This window comes from Canis lupus, chromosome 22 (assembly GCF_011100685.1).
Source record: "Canis lupus familiaris isolate Mischka breed German Shepherd chromosome 22, alternate assembly UU_Cfam_GSD_1.0, whole genome shotgun sequence".
NCBI lineage: Eukaryota > Metazoa > Chordata > Mammalia > Carnivora > Canidae > Canis > Canis lupus.
Genome location: NC_049243.1, coordinates 27,186,483 through 27,213,960, shown reverse-complemented (window position 1 = coordinate 27,213,960; position 27,478 = coordinate 27,186,483). Strand labels below are relative to the sequence as shown.

At 35.5% G+C, this 27,478-nt stretch overlaps 1 protein-coding gene across 9 annotated transcripts in view; it reads right to left on the bottom strand.

Annotated features, from left to right (window-relative positions):
* PIBF1 (progesterone immunomodulatory binding factor 1) overlaps window positions 1-27,478 on the bottom strand; it is a 197,848-nt gene that overhangs the window by 23,512 nt on the left and 146,858 nt on the right. For 3 of the 9 annotated variants that reach the window (XM_038569725.1, XM_038569723.1, XM_038569724.1), the window contains 2 exons: window positions 12,448-12,578; window positions 5,024-5,108 (listed from right to left, as the gene is read on the bottom strand). The exons of 1 other annotated variant lie outside the window; for it this stretch is intronic. In XM_038569725.1, the coding sequence (XP_038425653.1) occupies window positions 5,024-5,108; window positions 12,448-12,578 (216 nt within the window). Of the gene's footprint in view, window positions 1-2,585; window positions 3,327-5,023; window positions 5,109-6,120; window positions 6,289-12,447; window positions 12,579-27,478 lie in introns of those variants that run through there. 5 more of the 9 variants (XR_005376363.1, XM_038569726.1, XR_005376365.1 and 2 more) reach the window with 5 other exon arrangements.

The following is a 27,478-nucleotide window of genomic DNA, read 5'->3' as shown; positions in this document are numbered from 1 at the left end:
TCTTTTCCTTTATCTCCTTTTAACCTCATTATTTAAGATTATATTATTTTATATTTTTATAACTAAGAGGTCTTAGCATAAGTGAAGACATTTAAGGGTAAAAAAGATTGCAACCTGGATCCCTGGGTGGCGTAGCGGTTTGGCGCCTGCCTTTGGCCCAGGGCGCGATCTCGGAGACCCGGGATTGAATCCCATGTCGGGCTCCCGGTGCATGGAGCCTGCTTCTCCTTCTGCCTGTGTCTCTGCCTCTCTCTCTCTCTCTCTGTGTGTGACTATCATAAAATAAATAAAAATTAAAAAAAAAAAAAAAGATCGCAGCCAAAAAAAAAAAAAAGGTCACAACCCACTTAAAGGAAATCAAAAAAAGTTACTCTGAAGCATCAAAAGAGAAAGAGGAAAAAGAGAGATTATAACACCTGGATAAGATATTCAGCTCTGAGTTTTTTGGCAACTAAGACAAAAAGGAAACACATTAAATTACATAGTTTTCACTTTCTGACAAAAAGAAAGAATATAACTTCATCTACGGAGGAAAAAATTTTCCTGGAACTAATGCAAGCAGTAATTCATCATGAGATTTTTGTCTAAATGGGACTAAGGAAAAGATCATAAACTTTTGTTTCAGAAAAAAAAAAAGTATTTGCTTTTAGTTTTGACAGTAAATATATAATCATGGTTGAGTTCCTTAACTCTTATCAGCCTCAGATTCATCTGTAAAAGTGGGGACAATGAGATTTAACTCTGTGACATTTAGCTTAGGAATTTTTAAAGCAAATAATTTTGATCTGGGACGCCTGGGTGGCTCATTGGTTGAGCATCTGCCTTCCGCTCAGGGCTCAGGGTGTGATACTGGAATCCCAGGATCAAGTCCCACATCGGGCTTCCCACAGGGAGCCTGCTTCTTCCTCTGCCTATGTCTCTACCTCTCTCTCTGTGTCTCTCATGAATAAATAAATACAATCTTAAAAAAAATACTTTAGATCTAACATTAATATAGAAAATAAAAACCCTTTATGGTCATGCCCCAATGTCCTAGAATTGTCAACCTAGAATAATCTCATCTGTTTTCTTTTTTATTTAACACATACTTGATAACTATGTAAATGAGTGGATGTTCTTATTTCATATTACGTGACCATCTAGAAAGTCTTATTGGAACTAATTGACACTACTTAAAAAGTTAGACCAGAGGTGTCCAGTGAAAAATTTAAAATGTGCATTTGATCACATATGGATATAAACTCAGAAAATTTAGCTGATTAAAGCAGTGACTCATATTAGACAATTTTCCCAGGGTCCTGCCTAGTGTGGGACAAGCTCTCACGTGTACTGTGCATGACTATGAGAGTGGGCACCTCCTACATTTTGTGCCCTACGTGCCTTGCTTGCCTCACCTTAGTCTCAGCCCTGATTTTTCACTTTCAAAAAAATTCTATTTATCAGAGGTATTCTTATCCGACTGTTATTTATTGGTTATTTTAAGTACTTGACTCTCAGAGCCATAAAATGGATAAATCAATCCCGCAGACTCTGTTTTTTTTTTTTAAGATTTTATTTATTTGAAAGAAAGAGAGTGAGCGCACAAGTAGGGGGTGGGGTACAGGGAGAGAGAGAAGTAGGCTTCCTGCTGAGCAGGGAGACAAGGCAGAGCTCAATCCCAGGACCTGGGATCATGGAGCCAAAGGCAGACACTTAACTGACTAAGCCATCCAGGTATATCCCCCTTAAAAAAAATATTTTTTTAAAAAGATTTTATTTATTTATTCATGAGAGACACGGAGACAGAGACAGATACACAGGCAGAGACACAGGCAGAGGGAGAAGCAGGCTCCTCGCAGGGAGCCTGACGTGGGACTCGATCTCGGGACCCCGGGAATCACAACCTGAGTCAAAGGCAGATACTCAACCACTGAGCCACGCAGGCATTCCCTGGCCTTTAAAAAGTGTTTCAGAAGGGGGGGGGGGGAGAGAGAGAGAGAGAGAGAGAGAGAGAGAGAGAGAGAGAGAGAGAGAGAGAAAGAGAAAATGAGTGGTGGGGAGGGGCAGAGGGACAAGCCGACTCCCTGCTGAGTGCAGCACCCGATGCAGGGCTCAGTCCCAGAACTCTGAGATCATGCCCTGAGCAAAAGTCAGATCCTTAACTGACTAAGCCACCCAGGTGCCCTGACTCTCTGTTTTATCAGGTAAATTTTTAAGTGGATAGTCAAGCATTACCCTTGGGTTACCTGCTGTTCTCTCAACTAAGCAGTTTTTACACTTGATTTTGCATCTACACACTTTAAGTTGGCATTACATGGTTTCTTGGAAAAAAAATGAAAAAAAATTTTTTAAAGATTTTATTCATCCATTCATGAGAGACACACACAGAGTCAGAAGCACAGATGCAGGCAGAGGGAGAAGCAGGCCCCATGCAAGGAGCCCAACTTGGGACTCGATCCTAGGTCCCTAGGATCATGCCCCAGGCCGAAGGCAGCGCCAAACCGCTGAGCCACCTGGGCTGCCAAAAAAAATGAAAAATTTGTATCAAGTTTGCTTTATTAAACTTTAATTTTCATTTTGCTTTGAAAAGAAAAAAGCTTCTTTTCTTTAGATGTCTGGCATTAAGAAAAATCACAGTGTTGGATTATTAAAATATAATTGTCAAAATGAAGATACTACTGAATGCATGAAAATTAACTGACAATTAGATATGAATCCATGCAAATTTCACTGATGCCATAGTGTAGTTTCATCTTGCTAGTATTTAATTTCTATGTTTAAACATATTTCCTTGTAAACTTATACAAATCTCAACCCACTAAATAGAACTTTTAATTTTTATTTGGATTCATGAATAATGTGATCCCGAGCAGGATGTACAAAATACATAAAGTTGTTCACATATTTTTCATGGTCTAGTATAATCTTCTAAAAACAAATGAGAATTGTCATTCCAAAAGAATACTTGTATGAAGCTTTATGAAAAAAAGTTGGTATGGCTGAATGGATATCTGCATCTCTCTGAGAGAGAGCACGTGCTCGAGAGAGTGTGTGCACATGAGTGAAGTGGGGAGGGGCAGAGGAAGAGTGAGAAAGAGAATCTTATGCAGGCTTCATGTTGAACATGGAGACTGATGCAAGGCTGAATCTCATACGCTGAGCATAAATCAAGAGTTGGAGACCTAACCAACTGAGCCACCCAAGCACCCCTGCGTTATTATTTCCTAAATATTCAATTTTTTAAACATTTGTGAAAATCCACATAGTGAATGAATCAGGCTTCTTCCACAGTGAAGAACAATTATTTGAAGGTGGAATCTTAGAACACAAGTGGTAACAGATAAGGCCTGGAAGTCAGAAAAAAGAATAAATATTTTTAGAGAAACTCTTCCTACTCTGTACAACCTGTTGGTAGATCTAGTTACCTATGCAAAAGTCACCTCTGAAATCTAGTCAGGGACGCCTTATTCCTTTCACCCATGATGGAAAATATACCTATTAGAGAACTACTCCAAAGGCCATTTCTAAGACAGAGAAAATCCTGCAATTCCCTTGACACCATTTCTAGGGAACTGCTTTGAACTGCTTCCAGGAATATTCCCCAGTTCATCTCTCTCAATAATATCCTTCCAATAATTTCTTCCCAAATATCTGTTATGTCTTTCCCAGACAAGGAAACAATGTCTTCAGCATACTCATAAACCAATCATCTGTTTTGAGCATTTCTTTCTCTGTTAGGATAACAAAATGGTAAAAACATGGCCAAGACAAGGCACTGATAGTTCAGTGGAAAAAATGCACTGGATTAAAAAACTAGGCTTCACAATACCAACTGTTGGAGAGGATGCAGAGCAACTGGAACACTTATTCGTTGCTGATGGGAATGCAAAAGGTACAGTCACTTTGGAAAATAGTTTGGCAGTTGCTTATAAGGTCAAACATACACTTTCCAAAAGACCCAGAAATCCTGCTCCTGGGGTATATACCAAGAGAAAGGGAAACTTACATTTACCAAAACACATACATGATCATTTATAGCATCGTTATTACTTATAGACGCCTCCAAATGAAAACAACTCAAATGTCCATCAACTGGTAAATGGATTAACAAACTCTGGTATGTCCATACAATAGAATATTCCTCAGCAACAAAAAGGAATAAATGACTAATATTTGCAACAACATGGATGAATCTTTTTTTATAGTAAATGAAAAAAGTTAGTCTGAAAAGACTGATCATTTCATTTATACAACATTCTGGGAAAATGGAATACCTTTTGCCGGAAAAGGCAAAACTACAGGGATAGAAAACGGATCAGTAGTTGGGAGGACTGTAGGTGGAGAAAGGGTCAATATAAAAGGGGCATGAAGGTATTTTCTGAAGTGATGAAACTATTTTATATATTGTCTATGGTGATGGTTACACAAGTGGGTGTATTAGCCAAAAATCACAGAAATGTATAGTAAACAGGGCATGAATTTTACTGTATGTATATTGCATTTCAATACATCTGACTCAAAAAAATAAGAAAAATGGGGTTATCTCTTAGTTATTAACTGGCTTTGGACAAGCCACTTGAAACTCCTTTCTCCTTTTATAAAATGAGGAATTTATATTAGCTCTAAGAGTTTTGGAGAAGAACAACAAAAAATATTTTATGGGCTCTTGGCATACATATAGTATACAGGCAATACAGTGATGAATAAGACAAAGTACACTAAAGAAATTTACTGTCTAGTGCGATAGAGAGGTAAAACATAATTATTAAATAATGGGGAAATCCAATGACAGAGACTGAACAGGCAAAAGAGGTCAACAAGAAGGGGCATTCCAAGAATAAGAATTAACCCAAAGAATAAAGTATCATTAATTCATAAAGAATAATAAAGTATATCACATGTTCAATATAAAGGACCAGATCACAGTGAGACATAAACATGAGAAATCATTAATGTACATGGACAACTGGAATCCAGCAATCTTAATGCAACATGGACTCTGAAAAAGCATAAAGTAAAAATTATGACAAAATGGAAAAAGTACCTCACGATGATTTAGAAGTTGTTCTAAATCTAATGCCATTTGATTCTTCATCTGTAGTAAAGCTGACTTTTCTTTATTTAAATTGCTGAAAAAAAAAAAGCCGATCAAGGTTTAAAGCCATCATATTGGCATAAATTTAACTAAGAAACAGTAAATAGCAAAAGGCTAAAGACAAAGCTGATGGCCTGAATTAAAGAGAAATTAAATTTATAGTCCATAAAGATATCAGATCAGCCACTATAATGTTTGATTTAATCAACAGCTAACTATTTTCTAAGAAGACTTTTTCTTTTAATGATCATTTGGCAGTATAGATGAGATGCTTTCAGAGAATTCTTTCCTGCCTAGTAGGAGCATAAAATTAGTATTTTAAAGAGGACTACTCACTCCTGAAATGTAGAAAAGATGAAATGGGATTTATATAAAGGTAAAAAGTATGTTTGGGCAAGATATTAAAACTCAAGACACAGGAAATCAAATTAAAACATTTACCCTTAGAACTAAAAGTAACATTTAAAAATTTACCACACACTAAATTACCAGGTACATGTAACTAAGCTAGATAAATGAATGAGATATTCAGTTTGTGCTAAATTTGGGAAAACAATTTTTGTCCCCAAATTCTTAGTTCAATCTTTAATTTCTAATTTTGCATTGTGAATTTGCCTTTGATAAAATCTATCTTCTGATTGGAAAGGGTGAGAAGCCTAAGTAGAACATATTAATATTTTAAAAGATAAATATTTGAGGTCTTTTCTGTATTTTCTGGAGTTTTATTATTCAATGTATAAAAATTAATTGGAATTATTAAATGAAATGCTCTTTGAAAGCCACTGAAATGAATCTACTCAGCACCACATCAAGAATTAAGAAAAGCAACAATGAATTAAAACAACATAATTTCATAAATATCAAAACAAAATCTGTGAGGGTAAAATTAGAATTATTTTGCTGGATAGGTAAGATTATCCTTTAAGAAAATGGAAAGCCACCAATTTTTAAAATATTAGTCACAAGTTTTTTTTACTATTCAAGGAATAGTAGTGGGTGATCTGAAAAAACTGGTAATTCCAAGCACTTAAGAGGGAAAAACTCACATTCTCCTTTTTCCTAGTAACTGAACTTCCCCAAGGAAGCACCATAGTTTGTCCTCTGAGAGAAAGATAAGATGCAATTTTGACTTCTGTTTCCAACTGTGCCACTGACTCAAGTGTGTGGTATAAAAGCACAACACACACCACCCTACTAAGCCTCAGTTTTCACATCTGTAAAAGTGGAAAACAATACTCATGTATGTCAAAGGGATATATGAATTACCTAATAATGATTAAATAAAGAATTGAACGTATAAAATGCAACATACATGCTACATGGTATTACTAATTGAGATGAAAAACATGTATCACAGAAAAACAGTAATTAAATGCCACACAGCTTAGATGCTCAGCAGAAGAATTCAGAATTAGGCATCAGAGATCCTACAGAGCCTTGGAGTTGAAAAGAACTAAATGATATAAAGGTAACTGAGTGCTACATTCTGCCAGAGTCCTCCAAAGCATGGTAAAGATCAGATGTTTCTGTAACTATAGAATTCAAATCTATCTTTAGCTAGAATCATCTTGAATATGAAATATTTTTCAAAATTAAACATCCAGTAACATTGGAATAGGATTTTTCGAGGAACAGAAATGTGTTAATGCTCATATGCATGTATATGTTAATGTTCATGTATGTTACATACACATACTATATAAACAAACACAAGCAGTACATACACACAAACACACAAATGAACACACACCCACACTCTTTCTCTCAAATACCAACAGGCCCTTAAATAAAATGTATGCATTAGGAATGGAACGTTGATGTAACCAAGGATTTTACCTGGATAATTTGTTAGAAATGCTTTATGTGTAGTGTTTAATTTTTTTCCAGAATAAAGGAAGTATTCCAATTTAAAAAAAATTTATTTTATTTAAGATTTATTTATTCATTCATGAAAGACACACACACACACACACACACACACACACACACACACAGCCACACAGGCAGAGGGAGAAGCATGTTCCATGCAGGAAGCCAATGTGGGACTCCATCCCAGGACTCCAGGATCACACCCCGAGCCAAAGGCAGATGCTCAACCACTGAGCCACCCAGGCATCCTGAAAGTATTCCATATTTATTTATTTATTTTAAGATTTTATTTATTTATTCATGAGAGAGAGAGAGAGAGAGAGAGGCAGAGACACAGGCAGAGAGAGAAACAGGCTCCATGCAGGGAGCCCGACATGGGACTCAATCCCGGGTCCCCAGGATCAGGCCCTGTCTGGGCTGAAAGTGGCACTAAACCGCTGAGCCACCTGGGCTGCCCTATTCCATATTTAAATAGCAAAAATAACTATTTAATATAGAATAAAAAGTGGGTAAATTGGTTCACAGAGCAACTGTGTTCTACCTGCAAGACGTGGGTTTATCACAAACAGTACAGACTCCTCTGATGATATTTGGGTATATATTTTCAAAGTCTCAGCCTTCTGTATAATATACTCTTAAACCACAAGGGAGACTATCTTCAACACATGGGTCTCTAAAACTGAATATAATGATTATTATACTCTGTATTCTTCTATGTATGTAATTACTCAATCAAAGTTTAGTTTCTATAAGACACATTTCATAACAGTGGTGAAAATTTACCTTAAAAATACAAAGCTCCCATGCGTGACTCAAGCAACTACAAAACAAATCTCCTTATAAGCACATCTTTCATGAATGGTATATTACACCCATAACTGTTCAATTCACTGTTAATTATTACTCAGAAATTCATGTTTATGGCTCTGTGTCACCTGCTATATGAAAACATATTCCTGATATACTGTTCTTTAACTTCCTGGATCAATATACCTTGGCTTAGCCTTACAAGGCTAAGTAGTCTTTTCTTCTTAAACTACTGGTTAAGAATAAACTGAGAATTGACAATGGGGAAAAGAAATTTATGCTAATTATTCTCTTTCCATGCTTCCTTCAGTTCTGAGCCATAGATCAAACTATATAACCCAGATTGTCTCCTGTGGTTTGGTAGAGGAGAGTTTAACAGTACTACTTTTAGAATGGATTATTACTTTAATGATAGGGGAATTTAAAGTAGTTAATAGTGATATCTCAAATGTTAGCTTTTAATGTGTTTATTATCATTTCATTTTAGTACATATTTACTCTAACCTTTCTAGACATTGAATATAAATAGCTAGATTTGCAAGCTGTGGGTGTGGTATAGTGGCACTGTTTCATTTTCTAAGAAAATGATAAAATTATTCAGTTCCTTAAAGAGTTTTATTGTATAAGCTAGAGACATATTTTAAAAAGAAGCCATTTAACTAAGACCATAAAACCCTAAAAGAAAACATAGGCAATAAACTCCTGGACATTGGTCTTAGTGATTAGTTTTTTGGATCTATCACCTCAGGTAAGGGCAGCAAAAATAGACATAAATAACTGGGATGATATCAAACTAAAAAGCTTTGAGATAGCAAAGGAAATCAGCAACAAAACAAAAAGGCAACTATGGATGGATGAATAAAGAAGATGTAGGGATCCCTGGGTGGCGCAGCGGTTTGGCGCCTGCCTTTGGCCCGGGGCGCGATCCTGGAGACCCGGGATCGAATCCCACGTCGGGCTCCCTGGTGCATGGAGCCTGCTTCTCCCTCTGCCTGTGTCTCTGCCTCTCTCTCTCTCCCTGTGTGACTATCATAAATTAAAAAAAAAGAAAAGAAAAAGAAGATGTAGTGTACACACACACGCGCACACACACACACACACACACGGGAATATTAGTCTCCTATAAAAAAGAATGAAATCTTGCCATTTGCAATAACATGGATGAACCTAGAGGGCATTATACTAAATGAAATGTCATAGAATGACAAATTCTGCAGGATTTCACTTACATGTGGAATCTACAGAACAAAACAAACGAACAAAACAAAACAGAAAGATTAATAAAAACAGCTAGTGGTTGCCAGAGGGGAGGGGGCTGGAGTTTGGACAAAATAGGTGAAGGGGATTAAGTTGTTCAAACTTCCAGCTATAAAATAAATACATCATGGGGATGAAAGGTACAGCATGGGGAATACAGTCAATAACACTGTTATAAGTTTGTACGGTGACAGATGGTAACTATACCATGGTAAGCATTTCATAACATATATAAATGTTTAATCCCTCTGTTGTACACCTGAAATTAATATGGCATGTCAACTATACTTCAGCTTAAAAAATAACCAATTCATGTAAATATTCCTTCCAATTAAAATCAACAGCTAGCAAAAAGGAATAGGCCTTTTTAAGTAATCATTTTGAATGGGTTATTTGATGTTTAGATTTCAAATTAATGAAGGACAAAAGGAAGGGAAGTAATATTTACTGAGCTTCTCGTGCCAGAAGCTTTATATATGTTCTTTCATTTAATTTTTCCATCTAACCCTTGAGTTCATGCTAATATCTCTATTTTACAGGCACATTTGCCATGACAAAGAAACCAGGGTGATGTGCATTCAGAGCCCAGGATAATTCCCCTACATGTAAAATGTCATCAGCTCAGAATAATAGTGATGGTGGACAGACTGCTGGGTCAGACTTACTGACTGGGCTGTTTTTTATGGTAGTTTATTCATGTCATGGGGGCACATTTAACAGCATCTCAAGGGCCATATTTAAACTGCTGAAAGCATCTTAATTTTTCACATTAGAAGGTAGCTGTTTCAATTAGGAGCAAGTTTCATGTCCTATGAAATACTAGTTCAGAATTTATTAAAATATTTATACAGTAAATTTATGAAACATAGACAGCTTTAAGGGACTCAGATTTTAGCACAAAAATATTTTTATAGTTAATTTCATAATTGACATAGTTTCTATGATTACTAATTGGTGTCATGTCCAATAACACAGCCATTAACTGGCCACAGGTGGCAATTAAAATTAAAATTTATTTAATTAAAATAAAAAAATTAGTTCTTCATATGGGTAGTGGCTACCATACTGGACAGTGCACATATGGAGTATTTTTACTATTACAGAAAGTTCTACTGGCCAGTGGAGGTTTATTTTTTTAATTTTAAAATTTTTAAAAAAGATTTTGTTTATTTATTTGAAAGAGAGTGAGAGAGAACACAAGCAGGGGGAGGGGGAGGAAGGGGGAGGGGCAAAGAGAGAGGGAGAAGCCAGGGAGAGCAACTTGGGGGAGGAGGACTTGGAGCTCAACCATCGCTCTGGTAACATGACCTGAGCCTAAAGTAGATGCTTAATCGACTGAACTACTCAGGCATCCCAAGGACAATGGAGGTTTAGAGAGTTTGTTTAATTGATTGGTTCCAATTCAAAACTAAGTACTGAACTAGATTTGAACCCATGCGACGTATCTATAGAGCCTATACTCCCTTTTAAAAATATTTTTTAAAAACAACTTTATTGGGATCCCTGGGTGGCGCAGCGGTTTGGCGCCTGCCTTTGGCCCAGGGCGCGATCCTGGAGACCCGGGATCAAATCCCACTCGGGTTCCCGGTGCATGGAGCCTGCTTCTCCCTCTGCCTGTGTCTCTGCCTCTCTCTCTCTCTGTGTGTGACTATCATAAATAAATTAAAAACAAAACAAAACAAAACAACTTTATTTGGAATATTTGGAAAGAAGAGAGAAAATATAACAAAGCCACACGTATCCATCACCTGGCTTCAACAATGATCAATTCATGAAAGCTCCACCTTTAATCACTCTTCTATACTATTTTATTTATTTTTTGCTTCTCTCCCTTAATTATATTAATGAAAAATTATCCCTTATTCAGAACAGAACATAGGGAGGCTGTATAACATGTTATGGTGTTAATGGTGTTAATAATGTTAATGGTGAAGAGTATAGAATCAGAAAGCAGACAGATCTGGATTCAAATTTTGACCCAACTTGCTTTTAGATAGCAAGTTGTTTAATTTCTCTAGGGCTGAACTTGTTCGTATTAATAGTTTCCTTCTATAGCTATTTTTTTCCTCTATATTAAATACTTTCAGCTCTTAATTTTTAGTAAAATAAATATTCAAATAAACTTATTTAAAGGTGACTGTGAAAGGTAATTTTTCCATAGGACTTTTATGTTCCCACTCCAAGATTAAAAAGGTAAAAGGAGATTCTATACAAAACTTCAAAAAGAATATAGGAAGAAATATATAACATAAGAAGAAAAAGTTCTATTTAGAGTTCTTTCCTCACTTTCCTTAAGATAACCAAGTGCCCAGTGAGTGATAAAACATAATTTCTATTGTTCCCAATAGCAATTTACATAAGAATTACTTAAATCAATCCAGAAATAGTTATTTATATTGACATTTTAAAGCATAAATGTGATTTAAAATTATTTTATCATATCATCCTGCAATTAAAGATCAGGAGTAAAGTTTTGGACCAATTACTTTGGTGGGGTAGAAACAAGAATTATTCTGATTCATCAAAAAGAACACCTACTCATATGTTAGAGTAACTACCAGTGGTTTTATACTTTTGGCTATATAACTTAGGAAATCTGTATTTAATAACTATTTTATCCTCACTGTTTTCCAATTCCTTCATTTTACAATTTCTATTCCCATATAATTCTCTGCTTCTCCATTTATGAATCAGTTAATAATTTATTTAAATTATTCCAACAATCTTAAAATCCAATAATAACTAACCATCCAGGAGTTAAAATTTCTTTCTGTATAACACTATTCTTTTACCTCAACTTAAAAAGACTAAAATGATTATACAGATGAACAGGTAAAGAATTTGAATGATTATTAAATGGAGCAAGTCTTTAAGGTCACTCTCTCTCAAATAAATAAATAAATCTTAAAAAACAAACAAACAAACAAATTATCTCTGTAAAGAGGGCCCAGGAATTTATACTTCCTACAAAGTCCCCTAAATGATCCTGATGTATCCTCCTTCTGCACCTCCTTTCCCCCACGTTCTCTCTCAAAAAAATAAATCTTAAAAGAAAGTTATTTTTGGGATGCCTGGGTGGCTCAGTTGGTTAAGTGTCTGGCTCTTGATCTCAGCTCAGGTCTTGATCTCTGGGGAGCGAGTTTGGGCCCATTCTGTTAATGAAATCAAGGGAAACAAGGACAGGAGAGCTGCTTATGTCCTAGGGTGGGTAAAGTGCTTTATTATTAAGTAGCATTGTTATTTCCAGGCTAAGACTTCCGATCATAAGGTGGAAGGTGAACACCTAATGTGATGTGACCTAGTTTCTCTAAGATAAATTACATTTAAGACCATGTTTATATTTAAATTCTTTTTCTTCACAATCTACAAACTTAATTCATGAATTAAGTTCTTTACATTGCCTTTATTATTCGAATAAAAGATTTATATAGATGATTTACCTGACATCTTTCTCAAGTTGTGTAATACACTCCTTCAGCGAATCAATCTTAGAATCTCTTTGACGCACTGATTCAATGAGATATCTGTAAGGTTGCTGAGTCTGGTTTAACAGAGAATTGGCCCTGTCAAGCTAAAGAAAAACAGATTTCATGAAAACCTTAAAAATTTTACACTGTAGCATAGATACAGTACACCCAAACTCCCTTACATCAATTACTCAGAAAAGCTTTTCCTGTGTAACTTTGAAAGTTTAAAAATTACTAACCAATATAAGTATTCTTTATAATAACAAGTAATACATAAATAGGAAAGAAAAAATTTTAAATAAAATATGAGTTTTAGGGATGGGTTACCTGTTTTGCCATTTGTTGGTGTGGGAAGATATGTAACAAGAATTTTATCTCCTTTTATTTTTTTAATTTTTTAAAGATTTTATTTATTTATTCATGACACACACACACACACACACACACACACACACACACACACAGAGGCAGAGACACAGGCAGAGGGAGAAGCAGGCTCCATGCAGGGAGCCCGACGTGGGACTCGATCCCAGATCTCCAGGATCAGGCCCTGGGCTGAAGGCAGACGCTCAACCACTGAGCCACTCAGGTGTGTGCTAAACCACTGAGCCACCTGGGCTGCCCTATCTCCTTTTAATAAGTATCCATTAGCTAAGAATAAAAATCTTTTGAGCTTTATTTCTATTCAAAATAACATAAAGACATTACAATTTACCATTTTCCTCATGTCTTCATATTTCTTTCCTTTTTTTATTTTTTTTTTAAGATTTTATTTATTTGACAGAGAAAGAGAGAGAACAAGCTCCCTGCTGAGCAAGGAGCCAGGTATGTGGGGCTTGATCCCAGGACTCTGGGATCATGACTTGAGCTGAAGGCAGACTATTAACTGACTGAGCCACCCATGTACCTCTCTATCTTTGTAAAATTGGTGAATTGTAGCTAAATCATTATGTATAATGACATTTAAAAAAAATTGTAGTTAAAATATAAATAATATAAAATTTACAATGTTAACGATTTTACAGGTTAACACTCAGAGGCCATTAAGTACATTCACGATGTTGTGGAAGCATCACTAGTATCTATTTCTGGAATATTTTTTATCAATCCTAACAGAAGTATCCATTAAGTAAAAACACCCCCCTCCCCCGCCAAGCTACTGGAAATCTCTATTCTACTACCTATCTGTATGAATTTGCCTATTCTAGATATATAAAGGGAATCATATAATATTTGTTATTTTGTGTCTGCTTATTTCACCAATGTACTGTTTTTAAGATTCATCCATGGTGTACCATGTATCAGAACTTTATCCCTTTCTATAGCTATATAATATTCCACTGTGTGTTTATAGCGCATTTGTTTATTTATTCATCTCTTGATGAATATTTGGGTGGTTTTCACTTTTTGGCTATTGTAAGTGATGTTGCTACAAATAGTGGTGTATAAATAAATATGTTTGAGTTTCCATTTTCAATTCCTTTGGGTATCTGCCCAAAGGAGTGGAGTGAAACTGTCAAGTCATATGGTAATTTACATTTAGCTTTTTAAAAAATTAAAAAAACATTTTTTCTATATTTAACTTTTTGAGGAACTGTCAACTGTTTTCTACAGTGGCTGCATCATTTTACATTCCTATTAACAATGCACTTGGTTCTACTTTCTCCACATCCTCACCAATACTGTTATTTCATGTGCCTACTGGCTATTGGCTGTAGTATATCTTCTTTGTAGAAATATCTGTAAGTCCTTTGCCTATATTTTAATTAGGTTGTCTGCTTTTTTTTTTGTTGAGTAGTTCTTTTACATTCTGGATATTAAACTCTTATTAGAGATATGATTTGTAAATACTTTCTCTCATTCTGTGGGTTCTCTTTTTACTCTCTTCTATCTTTTGATCACAAAAGTCTTTAATTTTGATGAAGTCCAACTTACCTATTTTTTCATTTGTTCTCTATACTTTTGAGGTCCTTTTTAAGAAACAATTGCCAAACCCAAGATCATGAAGATTTTCTCCAATGTTTTCTTCTATGAGTTTTATTTTCCTAGCTCTGAAATTTAGGTCTTTGATCCACTTGGAATTATTTTTTGTATATAGTATAAGGTATGGGTTCAATTTCAATGTCTTACATGGAGATAATCCAGTTTTACCATCACCATTTGTCCAAAAGACTTTTTTTCATTGAATGGTCTTAGCAATCTTGTTGAAAAATCATTTACTGTAGATGTGAAGGTTTACTTCCAGACTCTATTTTACTCTGTCTTCTCTACCTATTCTTTTGCTAGTACATCATTGTTTTGACTATCTTTGTAGTAAATTTTAGAATTTGGAAGTGTGAATTCTCTAACTTTTTCTTTTTCGAGATTGTTTTAGCCATTCAGGGTCCCTTGAGATTGTATCTGAATTTTAGGCTGAGTTTTTTTATTTTTTGCAAAAAAATGCTCTTGGGATTCTGATAGGGAGTGCATGGAAGCTTTAAACTGTTTTGGGCAGTATTGTCATCTTAACAATATTAAGTCTTCTAATCCATGAACATGGGATATCTTTCCATTTATTAGGTCTTTCTGAATTTCTTCAGCAATATTTTGTAGTTTGCAGTGTACAAATCTTTCTTCTATTTGATAAATTTATTCCTAAACATTTCATACTTTTTGATGCTATCATAAGTGGAATTGTTTTCTTAATTTCCTTTTGGATTGCTCATTGCTAGTATATTATACACAATTTTATATTATGCCTTTACCTAATATAATTATTTTTCCAAGCTCTCAGAGTACCTTAATTTATGATTTTAATGGTTACAAAACTGTCTAGGAAGCTAATGTACCATAATTACATTGCTTATAGTAATAAACATTTAGGACGTTATCCATTTTTGACTAGTATAATATTGCAACAGACTTCAAAATTAATTATTTTTCTTTAATGTTTTCTTTGTGAATTTTTTTTCAGACAGAAGTTGCACTAAGGTTAAGGACTATGTAATGCACTTGATATATGAAGACCAAAATTCTTTCCTTAAGGACTTAATTAACTTATATATCCAACCAATCTTAGTTTTTTTGTTTATTGTGTTTGCTGTTTTCCTAAGCAAATGTAAAACATAGGTTAGTAGAGGACTAAACACAGCACTGTCACTATCAGCAGGCCCATATTTGGTACCTAATGAGTTCCAGAAAAAGTATTCTAAAGTTGGATATGCAAAAACTGAACAATGACTACAAAAGTGGTGGATATCTATTATAAGTGTGAGGTATGGGGAAGAGAGTATTTTATTACATAGAACAAAAATACTATAAAATTCCTACGTTATGACTTTAAATGTTCTTTGATAATAAAATTCTAGCCCTTTATATATTTAAATATTTTTTCCTCTTTCCTTCATAGTCCCTAAAGATTTGCTCTTTTTCTGGGACAAGAAATGATTTATATTTTTTTCTCAAGTGAATTATATTTACAGGATTTATATTTTTTATTAAGATTTAAACATATAATTTGTTTTAGTATTGCAATATTTTGGTTTTCTATTCACATAAAAGAAATGAGTGACTAGCAGCTTAGAAGCTGAAGGTTTAGAGAAGAGTAATATGGGTACAGTGGAAGGTACAGTGGAAGGCAGAAAGAATCTAAGGCAGAAACAATCATCGTTAAAATGATCAGCCATGAGATCCAAGTGGGTAAGGGAGAAAAAGTCAAAGTGGTTGACCAGCTAGCTGTCAGAGAATATCTGCTTGCAGATTGAGGACTACTTTGTAAAAGTTATTTAAATAGCTCAAATGAATTATATTAGAAAATTTCCTTTTGGTTACATTAGCACAGGGAAAAAAAAATTCCTCAAAGAAAAGGAAATGAATAGTGAAAGAAAAGACGACTTCATTTTTTGGACATGATTCATTACAGTAAAGCAAAGCTATAAAGAAAAAAAAATACCATGAATATTTTCTATAGTTTGGGTTTTAGTGTCCTTTTTCCTTCCTTTGGTAGTCATTCTTTTAAATCTATTACAATGTCACTGGAATCTTATTACTTAGTCTACTTAGTTATTTTATGAACATTCAAATATGCAGCTGGACAAAAATAAAACTAAGTTCTACTTACCTGTATAACCAGTTTCACTAGTCAATTAAATCAAACAATTGCCTCGACTTTGTTTTCACGGAACTGACCTTAACTGAATAAACTGAACTGACAAGTTGCTTTGTGTTTCAAAGTGCGGAATAGTCCGGAGAGGGATGGGGGGGTGGGGCCGGGGGCTGGTGAGCAACATCAGGGAAGCACTAAGGGCATTACAAATTGTAGTTAGCTGTAGCCTAGAATGAGCTATGTTTGAAACTTATCAGATCTAAATTCAGTTGCATAAAAAGTATAACAGCAGTCATTAGTCTTAATTATTTTAGTTCCACTTTTTTCATCACAGCAATTACACAGGTTAGGTTTTACTATTATAAACAAAATTAAGGGCCCCAGAAGCCTTACTTTCAAAAGGTATCTCTAATATATAGCCTACAAACTCTTCCCTTTCTGGACATTAAGAACAACTACAGTGCTGTCAGTTTTAAGAACATATTTCTTTATGAATTTGTTAAGCTTTTAAATCTCCAAATTTAATTCCTCATGAAAAATAGATGTTTGTCAATGAAAAGTGATGCTAATATCTATTTTTGAAATAATTATAATTCGACAGAATTTAATTCCTCCAACATGGCTTACAAAAGTCTTTCTGTAACTATAATAATTAGTATTCAAAAAGTTACACAATCACTCACTTTGCCTATTGTTAGTAATCTTTTCCTTATAGGAAAGCCTTAGTAATTAGTGACTCAAGAATCATATACGTAATAAATGACTCAGGAGTAAACCCATGACACAACATTTTATAGAATTGTTATTCCGCCTTTGTTTCAATAAATTGTGCATATGATTCAGAGAAACGCAACACCTGATTAAAGTATAATTATATATTTCAACTCAAATTTTAATTAACTCTTGGATGATAATCTAAAATAATATATTTTCTCTTAAAATTAAAAAAAAAAGTATATAAAGGTGACCACATTTTGTTGTGTTTCTACTAAATGTGGGATTTTTTTCCTTGTAGAGTTTATTTTTAAAGAAACTCCTAGAAATGGAGCTCTTGCCAGGGACAAAATGCATTCTGTTGAATAGAATTTAACATTGAATTAGTTTCTGTGCATAAGATATATACAAGTGATACTTTCTAGTAGGTGGTAGTTTTTGAAGAAAATTCCACATATCCTTATCTAATCTTTTTGATTGTACCTTGGAATGTAAAATGCCTATTTGAGGTCCAATATGGTGCAACACTTTGGTACTAATTCTCTGTGTTCTCAACCTATAGGAGCAGTTGTCAAATCTAGTTAAATCATCAGATCACTGGTGAAAACAGTTAAAAAACAGTGATTTCTGGGTCCCAGCCCAGTTCCAATGAATCAGAATTTCTCAAGGCTAGTCTCAGATTCTGATAATCAGTCAAAAATTTAGAAAGCATAGCTTTTGTGATCTTGGACTTGCTGCAGGCCACTCCATCCAACTTTTACCAGGTTTAACTCTACTGCACATAATTCATCTTATATCCTGAACTTACCATCCTTCCCATTAAAACCACTTTCTTATCCTGTGGCTCAGTGGTTAATAATCTCATCATATTTAACAGGAGTGATATTTAACTGATACAATTCAACCAATTAAGATGCCAGCTTTGCACTGGAGCAGGTGCATGGAGAAACTCTGTAATCCCAGGTATTACTTCTTTGTTGGTAGATGGTGAGGAGATCTGGGGGATTTTAGGAGGCACCAGACAGACAGAAATGACATGCAGGGACTTAGGACAACAGCTATGTACAGTATTCTCACAAATACTTTCTTGTTTATTTTTTAAAAGATTTTATTTATTTATTTGAGAGAGAGAAAGAGCACATGGGAACAAGGGCAAGTAGTGGGGGGTGGCAGGGTGGGCGGGAAGGAGAGGGACAAGTAGACTCTACTGAGTGTGGAGCCCAATGCAGGGCTTGTTCCCAGGACGCGAGGAGATCATGACCTGGAATGAAACCAAGAGCTGGACACTTGACCAACTAAGCCACCCTGGCACCCCCAAATATTTTCTTATTTTAATAACCAAAAGCAAGTGCATGCTAGTTGATTATCAGTCCTGCTCTGATCCTGAGATTATCAAAGTATGGTAATAAGGAGATATTAACAAAATAAAAGGAAAAATAATAGGTAAGACAAAATTCTTGAGTAGGACATTAAATATTTCAGAATAATCAGCTTGGATGTGATGGACTATCTACTCATAAGTCACAGAATACTCAGGACTGGAGAGGATGATTTTTTTTCCAAGTGTGGTCATACATCACTTTTATTAGAGTCACAGGAAGAGGGAGTTAAAAATGCAGATTCATGGGTTTCATTCCAGACCTACTTAGTCACAATCTCTAAGGGCAGGATCTAGAAACCTATATTTTAAACAAGAATCTTTGGTGATTCTTACAGTCACTAACATTTGAGAATCACTAGTGAGGTGTAAGTATAGAGCAAAGCGGCAGACATTTGAGGGACACCTACACTGCAGGGTTGTAAGAAGATAAGACATCTGAGGGAGAATGGTGTCATCAAGCAAGAATTTCTAGATTATCTATAGCATCCAAAATGTCATGCCATAGATCAGGAGACTGAGAAAAGAATACCAACAATTAGGAAACCAGTGCTGATCACTAAGGGCGGGCATAGCTGAACAGATGATCAGGGAGGACAGTAGTAGGAATTAAGTATAAAGAGAGGGGTTAACTTTTGAAAGTTGCCTATGTCTACACACACACACACACACACACACACACACAGTCTCTCTCCCATTTTTTTTGAAGAAGGACCAAAAGGGGGGAAAAAGAGTAAGTGAAGATACAAAAAAAATCCTTGGGTGAAAGAGACTCCAGAAAAAGAAACTGAGATGACCTAATTATAGTAATGAAGCTACAGATGATGATAGATGATGGAACTGATGGTTTTGAGGAGTGGAAATGACCTGCAATGAGGATATTGGGACGGATATCCCAATAATAGGACAGATGCAGAGAAATAAAAACACTGGGCAGCAGGAATGAGGGCATGGCTGATCATCAACAACATGAATTTGTAATGCTTTCAAGCGGCAAACGTAACAGATTTCCACAAGAAATTTTCAGCACATTACCACAAAACCAAAGAATCTTCTCTCCCTCTCTCCTTCCTTCCATTAAGTATTTATGGGGTAACTATCAGATTGTAAGGTAATATGCAAAGGGTAGGGAATGTCAAGAAAAGCCTGATTGATGGATGAATTAAGGGACAAAGCAATCTGGGGTCCTAGTGAGTGTAGTACTCAGATGGTTGGTAAGGCTGGGTAGGAAGAAAAATGAAGTCAAGAGGGGCTTGACAGGGAAAATATGAAGAGTTTATGAGTGTGGAACACAATGAGTGCAAATAAAGCACAGATTTAGTGGGAATGAGAGGACTGGAAGAGCTGGAAGGACAGGAGATTAGAGTCAGAGAATGGGATTTTCAAGTTCAAGGGGTTTAAATTTCTTGTCCCTGAGAAATTCATTTTAACGTGGTTCAATTGTATATCAATCCTGCTCGCAATGGGGAGGGTGTTGCTGTGAGAGTTGTAATAGTTCTTAAATAAAAAAAAAGTGGTCATTCATGAGTTATCAAGGCAAACCAGTAAGATAAGGAGTTTAAACAATTTGTTTGATGGGTAAACAGGATATAATTTATAGATAAATCATCGTTTTCCCTTACTTCAGTGGTGGTTGGCATTTTGTATACACACACACACTCTCACATTAGCTGGTATGTGAACCTATAAAAAGCATGCCTATAGAACAGATTCTAGTATATTGTCCTGAATCCACGTAATTGAGTTTTTTCCAGAAGGAACCGTAACAAAGACTTCTTGGCTTAAGCACTTGGCAAGGTTGGACACAGAGCTGTTAGAAAAATGAATCTGAATGTTTTATCCATAAAACAAATTGGTCATTCATATGGTAGATAAATATATGTTAATCACTATTAAAATAAAAAGGTTAACCTGTATATAATTCCACATTACAATCTCAAAAAATCAGAATGGCAATAATCAGCCTCTTCACATTAGGTCTTCTTTATGGAACTTTATCATGGATCAACAATTTAATTATCCCTCATGTCCAGTTATATTATATCTTGAGCATCCACAAAATTTATGAGGACACTAACTTCCCAAGGAGTGAAGCATCACATGAAATACACAGACACAAGAGAAAATGAAGAAGTCTCCCCCAGATTCCTAAACATTACAAAAAAATTGTTATCTATGTCAAAAAGTTACTTTCCTGGGGCTATTTTCCTGCTACCAACAAATCCAGCTTCAAGGACTGCCAAATTGTACAAGGGACAAAAGGTGGCCATTATTACCTTCACAGAAAATGAGCCACTAACATCTTCTCCCTCCTTTTTTCATCTATCTCTTCTCTGTGGTATTCAGATTTCATTCCCTTTCTCATCTTGTTTTTGAAGACTTTATTACAACAGTTTTAGGTTCACAGCAAAATGGCCTGGAAACACAAGGAGTTCCCATATATTCCCTGCTCCCCCATCTCACAACCTCTCCCAGCATCAGCATTTATGACAACTGATGAACCTATACTGACACACCACTGTCATCCAAAGTCTAGAGTTTACATTACAGTGCACTCTTGGTGCTATACATTCTATGGGTTTGGACAAACGGATAAGGGCATGTGTCCAGTTACAATATTATAAACAACAGTTTACCCTAAAAAGTCCTTTTGCTGTATCTATTTATCCCTCCCTCTCTCCTAACCCCTGCAACTACTGATCTTCCGTCTCCATAGTTTTGCCTTTTCTAGAATATCACATAGCTAGAATTGTACTGTATATAGCCTTTTCAGATGGTCTTTGCCTGTTTTTAAAAGTTTTTTTTTTCATCCTCTGCTTTTCTTTTCTGTGTTTTCTCTCCTAAATGTTATGAAACATACTGTTTTATTTTAAAGTGAGAGAGCGAATGAGCAGTAGGGACAGAGAGAGAGCGAGAGAGAATCTGAAGCCAACTCTGTGATGAGGACAGAGCCTGATGTGGGGCTCAATCTCACGACCCTGAGATCATGACCTAAGCCAAATGTTTAACTGACTATGTCATCGAGGTGCCCCAAACATACTCTGTTTTAAAAACTAGAAGTAATCCACTCATTTGCTTGGAAAATCTTTTTTTTTTTTTTTTTAAGATTTTATTTATTTATTCATGAGAGACACAGAGAGAGAGAGAGAGGCAGAGACGCAGGCAGAGGGAGAAGCAGGCTCCATGCAGGGAGCCCGATGTGGGACTTGATCCTGGGTCTCCAGGATCACACCCCAGACTGCAGGCGGCGCTAAACCGCTGCACCACCGGGGCTGCCCTTGCTTGGAAAATCTTATTTGGAACTTAATAAATAATTTACAACTGAGAACACTGAGGCACAGAGAAGTCAAACAACTTTTCTGAGTTTACACAGCAAGTAATTACCAGAAAGGACAGTTTAACCCAGTGAGTCTGGCTCCAGAATCATTTGCTTAATAGCCAATATTCATTACTGCCTCTCAGTAGCAGGAAAGAAAGCAATAATATGTACGACTAGCACAAAATGTGAAGATATAAGAATTCCTCTCCTCTACTACCTCAAAATAAAGAATGTAGACTAAAGGCATGGGTGTGCATGACAACACACAAACACTAAAGAAACATGACCAACTGTCCACAAAGGAAGATGCTTCATAGCTATTCTTCCACGTAAAGATATCTAATTGAATCTATGTGGGTGCCATGTTCATGTGGGACTTATGGGTGCTATGCTCCTTTCCTTGGTGCTTTAGTCATTTTCCAAGGACATGTAAGAACAGTGGTGCTCCATTTGTGCCTTCTGTGTGCCCATCTGGCTGCAAATTACAGGCAGCGATAATTGGTTGTTATCCTCTGCCTGGTTTACTTCTTTCATAAAACTTACCAAGTTTTAATTTTTACTTGAAAAAAAAAATGCTTTGTTTCTCCCTAATTAGGATATAAGCTCCAAATGGTAGGAATTTCTGTCTTATTCAATGATTATTTCAAGAACCTAGAATGACAGCTGACATACAGGTACTGAATATTTACCAAAAGACTGAATTTCATATTAGTACTACCTGACACTTAACAGAATTCATTTACTTAATATACTTTATTTCTTATGCTGAGTTCAATGGCACAAAATGATCTAAAACATTTTTTGATAACATTACCTTTATCAATTATTCTTACATAAGTACTTCCTGTGTAAAGAGCCAATAAAGAAATAAATTTATTTGGGGGAAAAATCACATTTTCTACAATGAGAAATCTTGTTGTTTACTGGAGTTCCTCAAGAATCTATGTAACTCAGTGATAAAAATGTTAACACATAGATATGGAACTCAATACAGTTCGAAGAAACTCAATGTAGTTCAGAACAAGATGTATTTTTTTTTTTTTTAAGATCTTATTTATTTGAAGGAGAGAGCACAAGTGGGAGAGATGCAGAAGGAGAGGGAGAAGCAGACTCCCTGCTGAACAAGAAGCCTGACCCAGGGCTCCATCCCAGGACCCTGGGATTATGACCTGAGCTGAAGGCAGATGCTCAACTGACTGAATCACCCAGGCACCCTAAAACAACATTTATTTTAAAAAAGGGATCACTTCAGGGGTGCTTGGGTTTCTCTGTCAATTAAGCAACTGCCTCTCTATTTTTAGCTCAAGTCATGGTCTCAGGGTCATGAGATCAAGCCCTGCATCAGGCTCTATGCTCAGCACAGTGTCTGCTTGAGATTCTCCTCACTTCTCTCTCCCTTTGCCCCTCCCCTTGCTCTGTCTCAAATAAAAAAATAAAAATAATAAAAAAACAAACTTAAAAAAATCACTACAAGTTTTTTTTGTTTGTTTGTTTTGTTTTTGGTGAAGATGAAGCCTAAACACTTTCCACAGATAAAGAAGAAAATAGCAGGGTTCTCAAACTGTTAGTCATATATACACATTATAAATAATTTGCAGGATCAGAGTTATAGAATAAAATTATACAAATCTATAAATGGTACTAATTCCAAACAATGGGAGAAACCATAGTAAATTTGTTCAGAATTGTTCAGTGGAAGAGAAATGGACATAATATGGGGAAATAATAATTGCTTCAGCAGCACACTGTGTTAATTCAAAATGATACAGAGGCTGGATTAGCATTGTTCCTATATGTGGTAGACAATTGGGAAGCATTATAGGTTTTCATATGACAGTCACACCAGAGGACCCTGTATTTCTTGAACAGGTTTCACTTTTTTTCTCTTCTCAGTATCTATGCTGATTTCTTAAGAAGGCTTCCGTAAGGAGAAGAAAATGTGTTACTTATCTGTCCAATTGAAAACACACTGTGGGTTGTAAGCAGTATTAAAAAAAGGAAGAGAAAAGAAACAACAGAATGGCAACTAACAGAATATGTTACATGTCGTAAGGTACTCACTCCTATGAAAATTACTTCAAATACACACACATACACACACACACAAATACACATAAATGTATATACTGGATTGTTATATAAGCTGCACTTCTTACTATAGGTAATGGTGAAAAAGTATAAAACCTATTTGTTCAGGTGATAGTTAACATTTTTAATTATAAAGGACAAAATTTACATTCAAAGCAGTCCAAATCCAAATCAGTCTCAGATTAATTTTGTGGCAAGGTTTTGTGGGCTTTATCACCTGCTGAAAATTTTGGATCTGAAGAGTGGAGGTGTCATGTAAGGGAGGAGTTAACATGTAATGTTAACTATTCCAAATGGCATATCCACCAAAAACCTAAGAGCAGACAGAGTAGAATTTAGAATTTGCATCTGAATCATTTTTCTCCTTTGATTCTTCTCTCATAAATATGCCAATCTAATGGAAGCCCACTCAGACAAAAGAGCTTCTTTTAGGCCTCAGGAAGCCTGGGAATCTGGTAAACTCCGGGATCTCTCACTCTTTAAGATCCTAGTTAGTGCAAGCAACACTCCTATGGTTTCATAATGTAGTTTGAGTGGTATTAAATAAACACTTAAAATTGCTGGCCATTATTAATATCATTTATTCATATAATTTTGATTTTAGTGAAATATTTACACAAAATTTTTAAGAGGCTATGTTATCGGGATGCCTGGCTGGCTTAGTGGTTGAGTGTCTGTCTGCCTTTGGCTCGAGAGGATGATCCCAGATTCCCGGGTTTGGGTCCCACATCAGGCTCCTTGCATGGAGCCTGCTTCTCCTTCTCCCTTTGCCTGTGTCTCTGCCTCTCTCTCTCTGTGTCTCTCATGAATAAATAAATAAAATCTTAAAAAAAAAAAAAGGAAGCTATGTTATCATTGCTATTAAATGTTTATCTTCATCATTTTATTGTATATTATTATTGCTTACCTTTTGCTTTTCTATACCGATTCAACAAAGTTGTTGAATTTTATTAGTAATTCATGTTCTCTATTTTAAATATAATAATTCTGGTTAATTTGAAGTTTTTATTAGTCTAAAAATATCCAGTTTTCCATACTTTTCCTTAAATGCTTAGTTTGTATGCAATTAAATATACTTTTAACACCTGAAAAGAGCAAGTGATTACTCTCCAGAATTGCAGTTTTACTATCATCTACCTTTTCATAAAAATTACTTACATTGTTATTACATAACCTTTCTATATTGTGTTAAAAATTCATTTGGATAGTTCATTCTGAATATTTCCACATAAGCAAAATAAGCATTATTTATTCCAATTCTGAAACTAGTATTTATTTAAAATGCCAAGGGTATTGATAACAATACTTACCTTATTACTACTATTGCCAGAAGCAGAAAAATAAATAAAACATAGGACAAAAAAACCCCATCTGCATTTACTGATGATAAGTGTATGCCAGTTATGGTAGGTGCTTATCTTAGATTAAGTTATCTCTAATTCTTGAGGCAAACATATATATAGTATTATTATTCCCACTTCACAGTTTGAAAAATTGAGGCTTACAGAGGGTAAAGAACTTACCTAAAAGTCATACACGCCAGTCTGCCTAACTTGAAAACTCAGTTTCATATCCCAATGGTTACGTGAATATAGTAACATATGATTAAGTGCTATACACATGTATTCTCACCTTTATTATCTCTTTTAATTACTCATCTTTGCTTAGTTTCTTCCTTTTACACTAAAATAAAGTCAAACAAAAGAAACAACTCTAGTGTTTTCAATTAAGATTGATGACCCTACTGATTCCATGTGACTAGAATATTTTTTTCATGATGGTGGTGGTGGGTGGAGCTGATATGTACCCTGCTGTGGTTCCTTGTGTGACATAAAGCATATTATTGAGTCCTTGATACTCGGGAAGAAACTAAAGTTTTCTTTCTAATTAGTGGGTCTGATTTCTCCCTCTGCTCCTCTTGGTTAGGGCTTCCAAATTGCTTCAGGTTCATTCTAGCATCCTGCACTTGTCTTATATACTTTGACCTATCAAAAACAGAAGTTATTCCTTCAACAAACATCTATTTACTTTGTACTGAATCAGGCACTGTGCTAAGCAGTGGGGATATATAGACCAATAACAAAAGATCCTTCTTCTTAAGAAGCACATAGACAGCTATGTCAACAACATCTCTATCTATCCAAATATATCTTGGTATATATGTTTCATGGGAATACATAAGTCATTTCTGCCTGGGGCTCGAAAAAGGCTTGACAGAGTAGGTGACACTTGATATTAAAAAGAAGCACCTGTGACACAAACATGGCTACAATGGGCAAAAAGTTCAGAGTGCACAAAAGCAAAGAGACATGAAATAGCATAGAGTGCTTAGAGAATTCAAGTAAAGCACAAGAAGTTACGTATGTGGGGAGAAGCACAAGCGGTTGTATACAGTAGGAGTGTGGCTGTGTGTGGCTGTGTGTGTGTTGTATAATGCAAGATGAAACTGGATATGTAGGCAGGGGTAGGATAATGGAAGATCTTATGTATTATTCTCAGGAAACAAAGACAAGTCTAACTGTGGGAGAAACAAAAACAGATTTGTATTTAGAGTATTTTGGCAACAAGGTGGAGGACTAAATAGAGATAATGCCAATCAGCTGGTTCCTAATTTAATTTAGATGATAGATAAGAAAGAGGTCGTATCAAGTCAATACCAATAAAGCAGGAGACTGAGTAGAGATGTTCAGAAGGTGCTATGAAGATAATAGGGAGGATCTGCTTTTGCTGAACGCTCCTTTTGTACTCTTTGAATTCTGATTATATACATGCTTACCACAGTAAATCTCCGACTTACTCAAGAAAGGCGACAATGAAAAGTTATTGTAGTTGGTAGCTGAAGCCATAGAACATGATGAAGACACTCTAAGAAGAGAACAGTGTCAAGATAGATGTCTGGGGCATGTCCACAGTTATGGAACAATCAGAAAAAAGTAAATAATGGAGAATGAGAAGTAGGAGGGTAACAAAGTGGTGGAGCAGGAGCAAAAGACACACTACCTGGTGTAGGAGGAGCTGGAAGTGAGGACCCGAGGAGAGGGGAGGTAGAAGAGGAGGATGACAAGTAGGTTAGGATTAAATTGGCCTTTGTCAAAGCTAAAGAATACGGACATTCCCTGGTAGGCAACGGACCTTTCAAAATGAAATCAAGATCCACAGTATAGCGGACAGTTTTGGCCAGAAGAAAGAGTTGTGATGGGCTGATAAACTTTACTTGCCAAATTTAAAACATTTCAGGCAGTGTAGTACCCTATGTGTTTATGTTTTAAGCCTCATATTTTTAATGGTGAAATAAAAGCACTGCTCTTTATTGAAAGAATTTTACATATCAACAAACTTTCAGGAAAACACTTCGGGAGGCAAAGGGTACTGTTTTCTATGAAAGTGGATGTATCTTATAGCTTGCACATGCATATTTGAT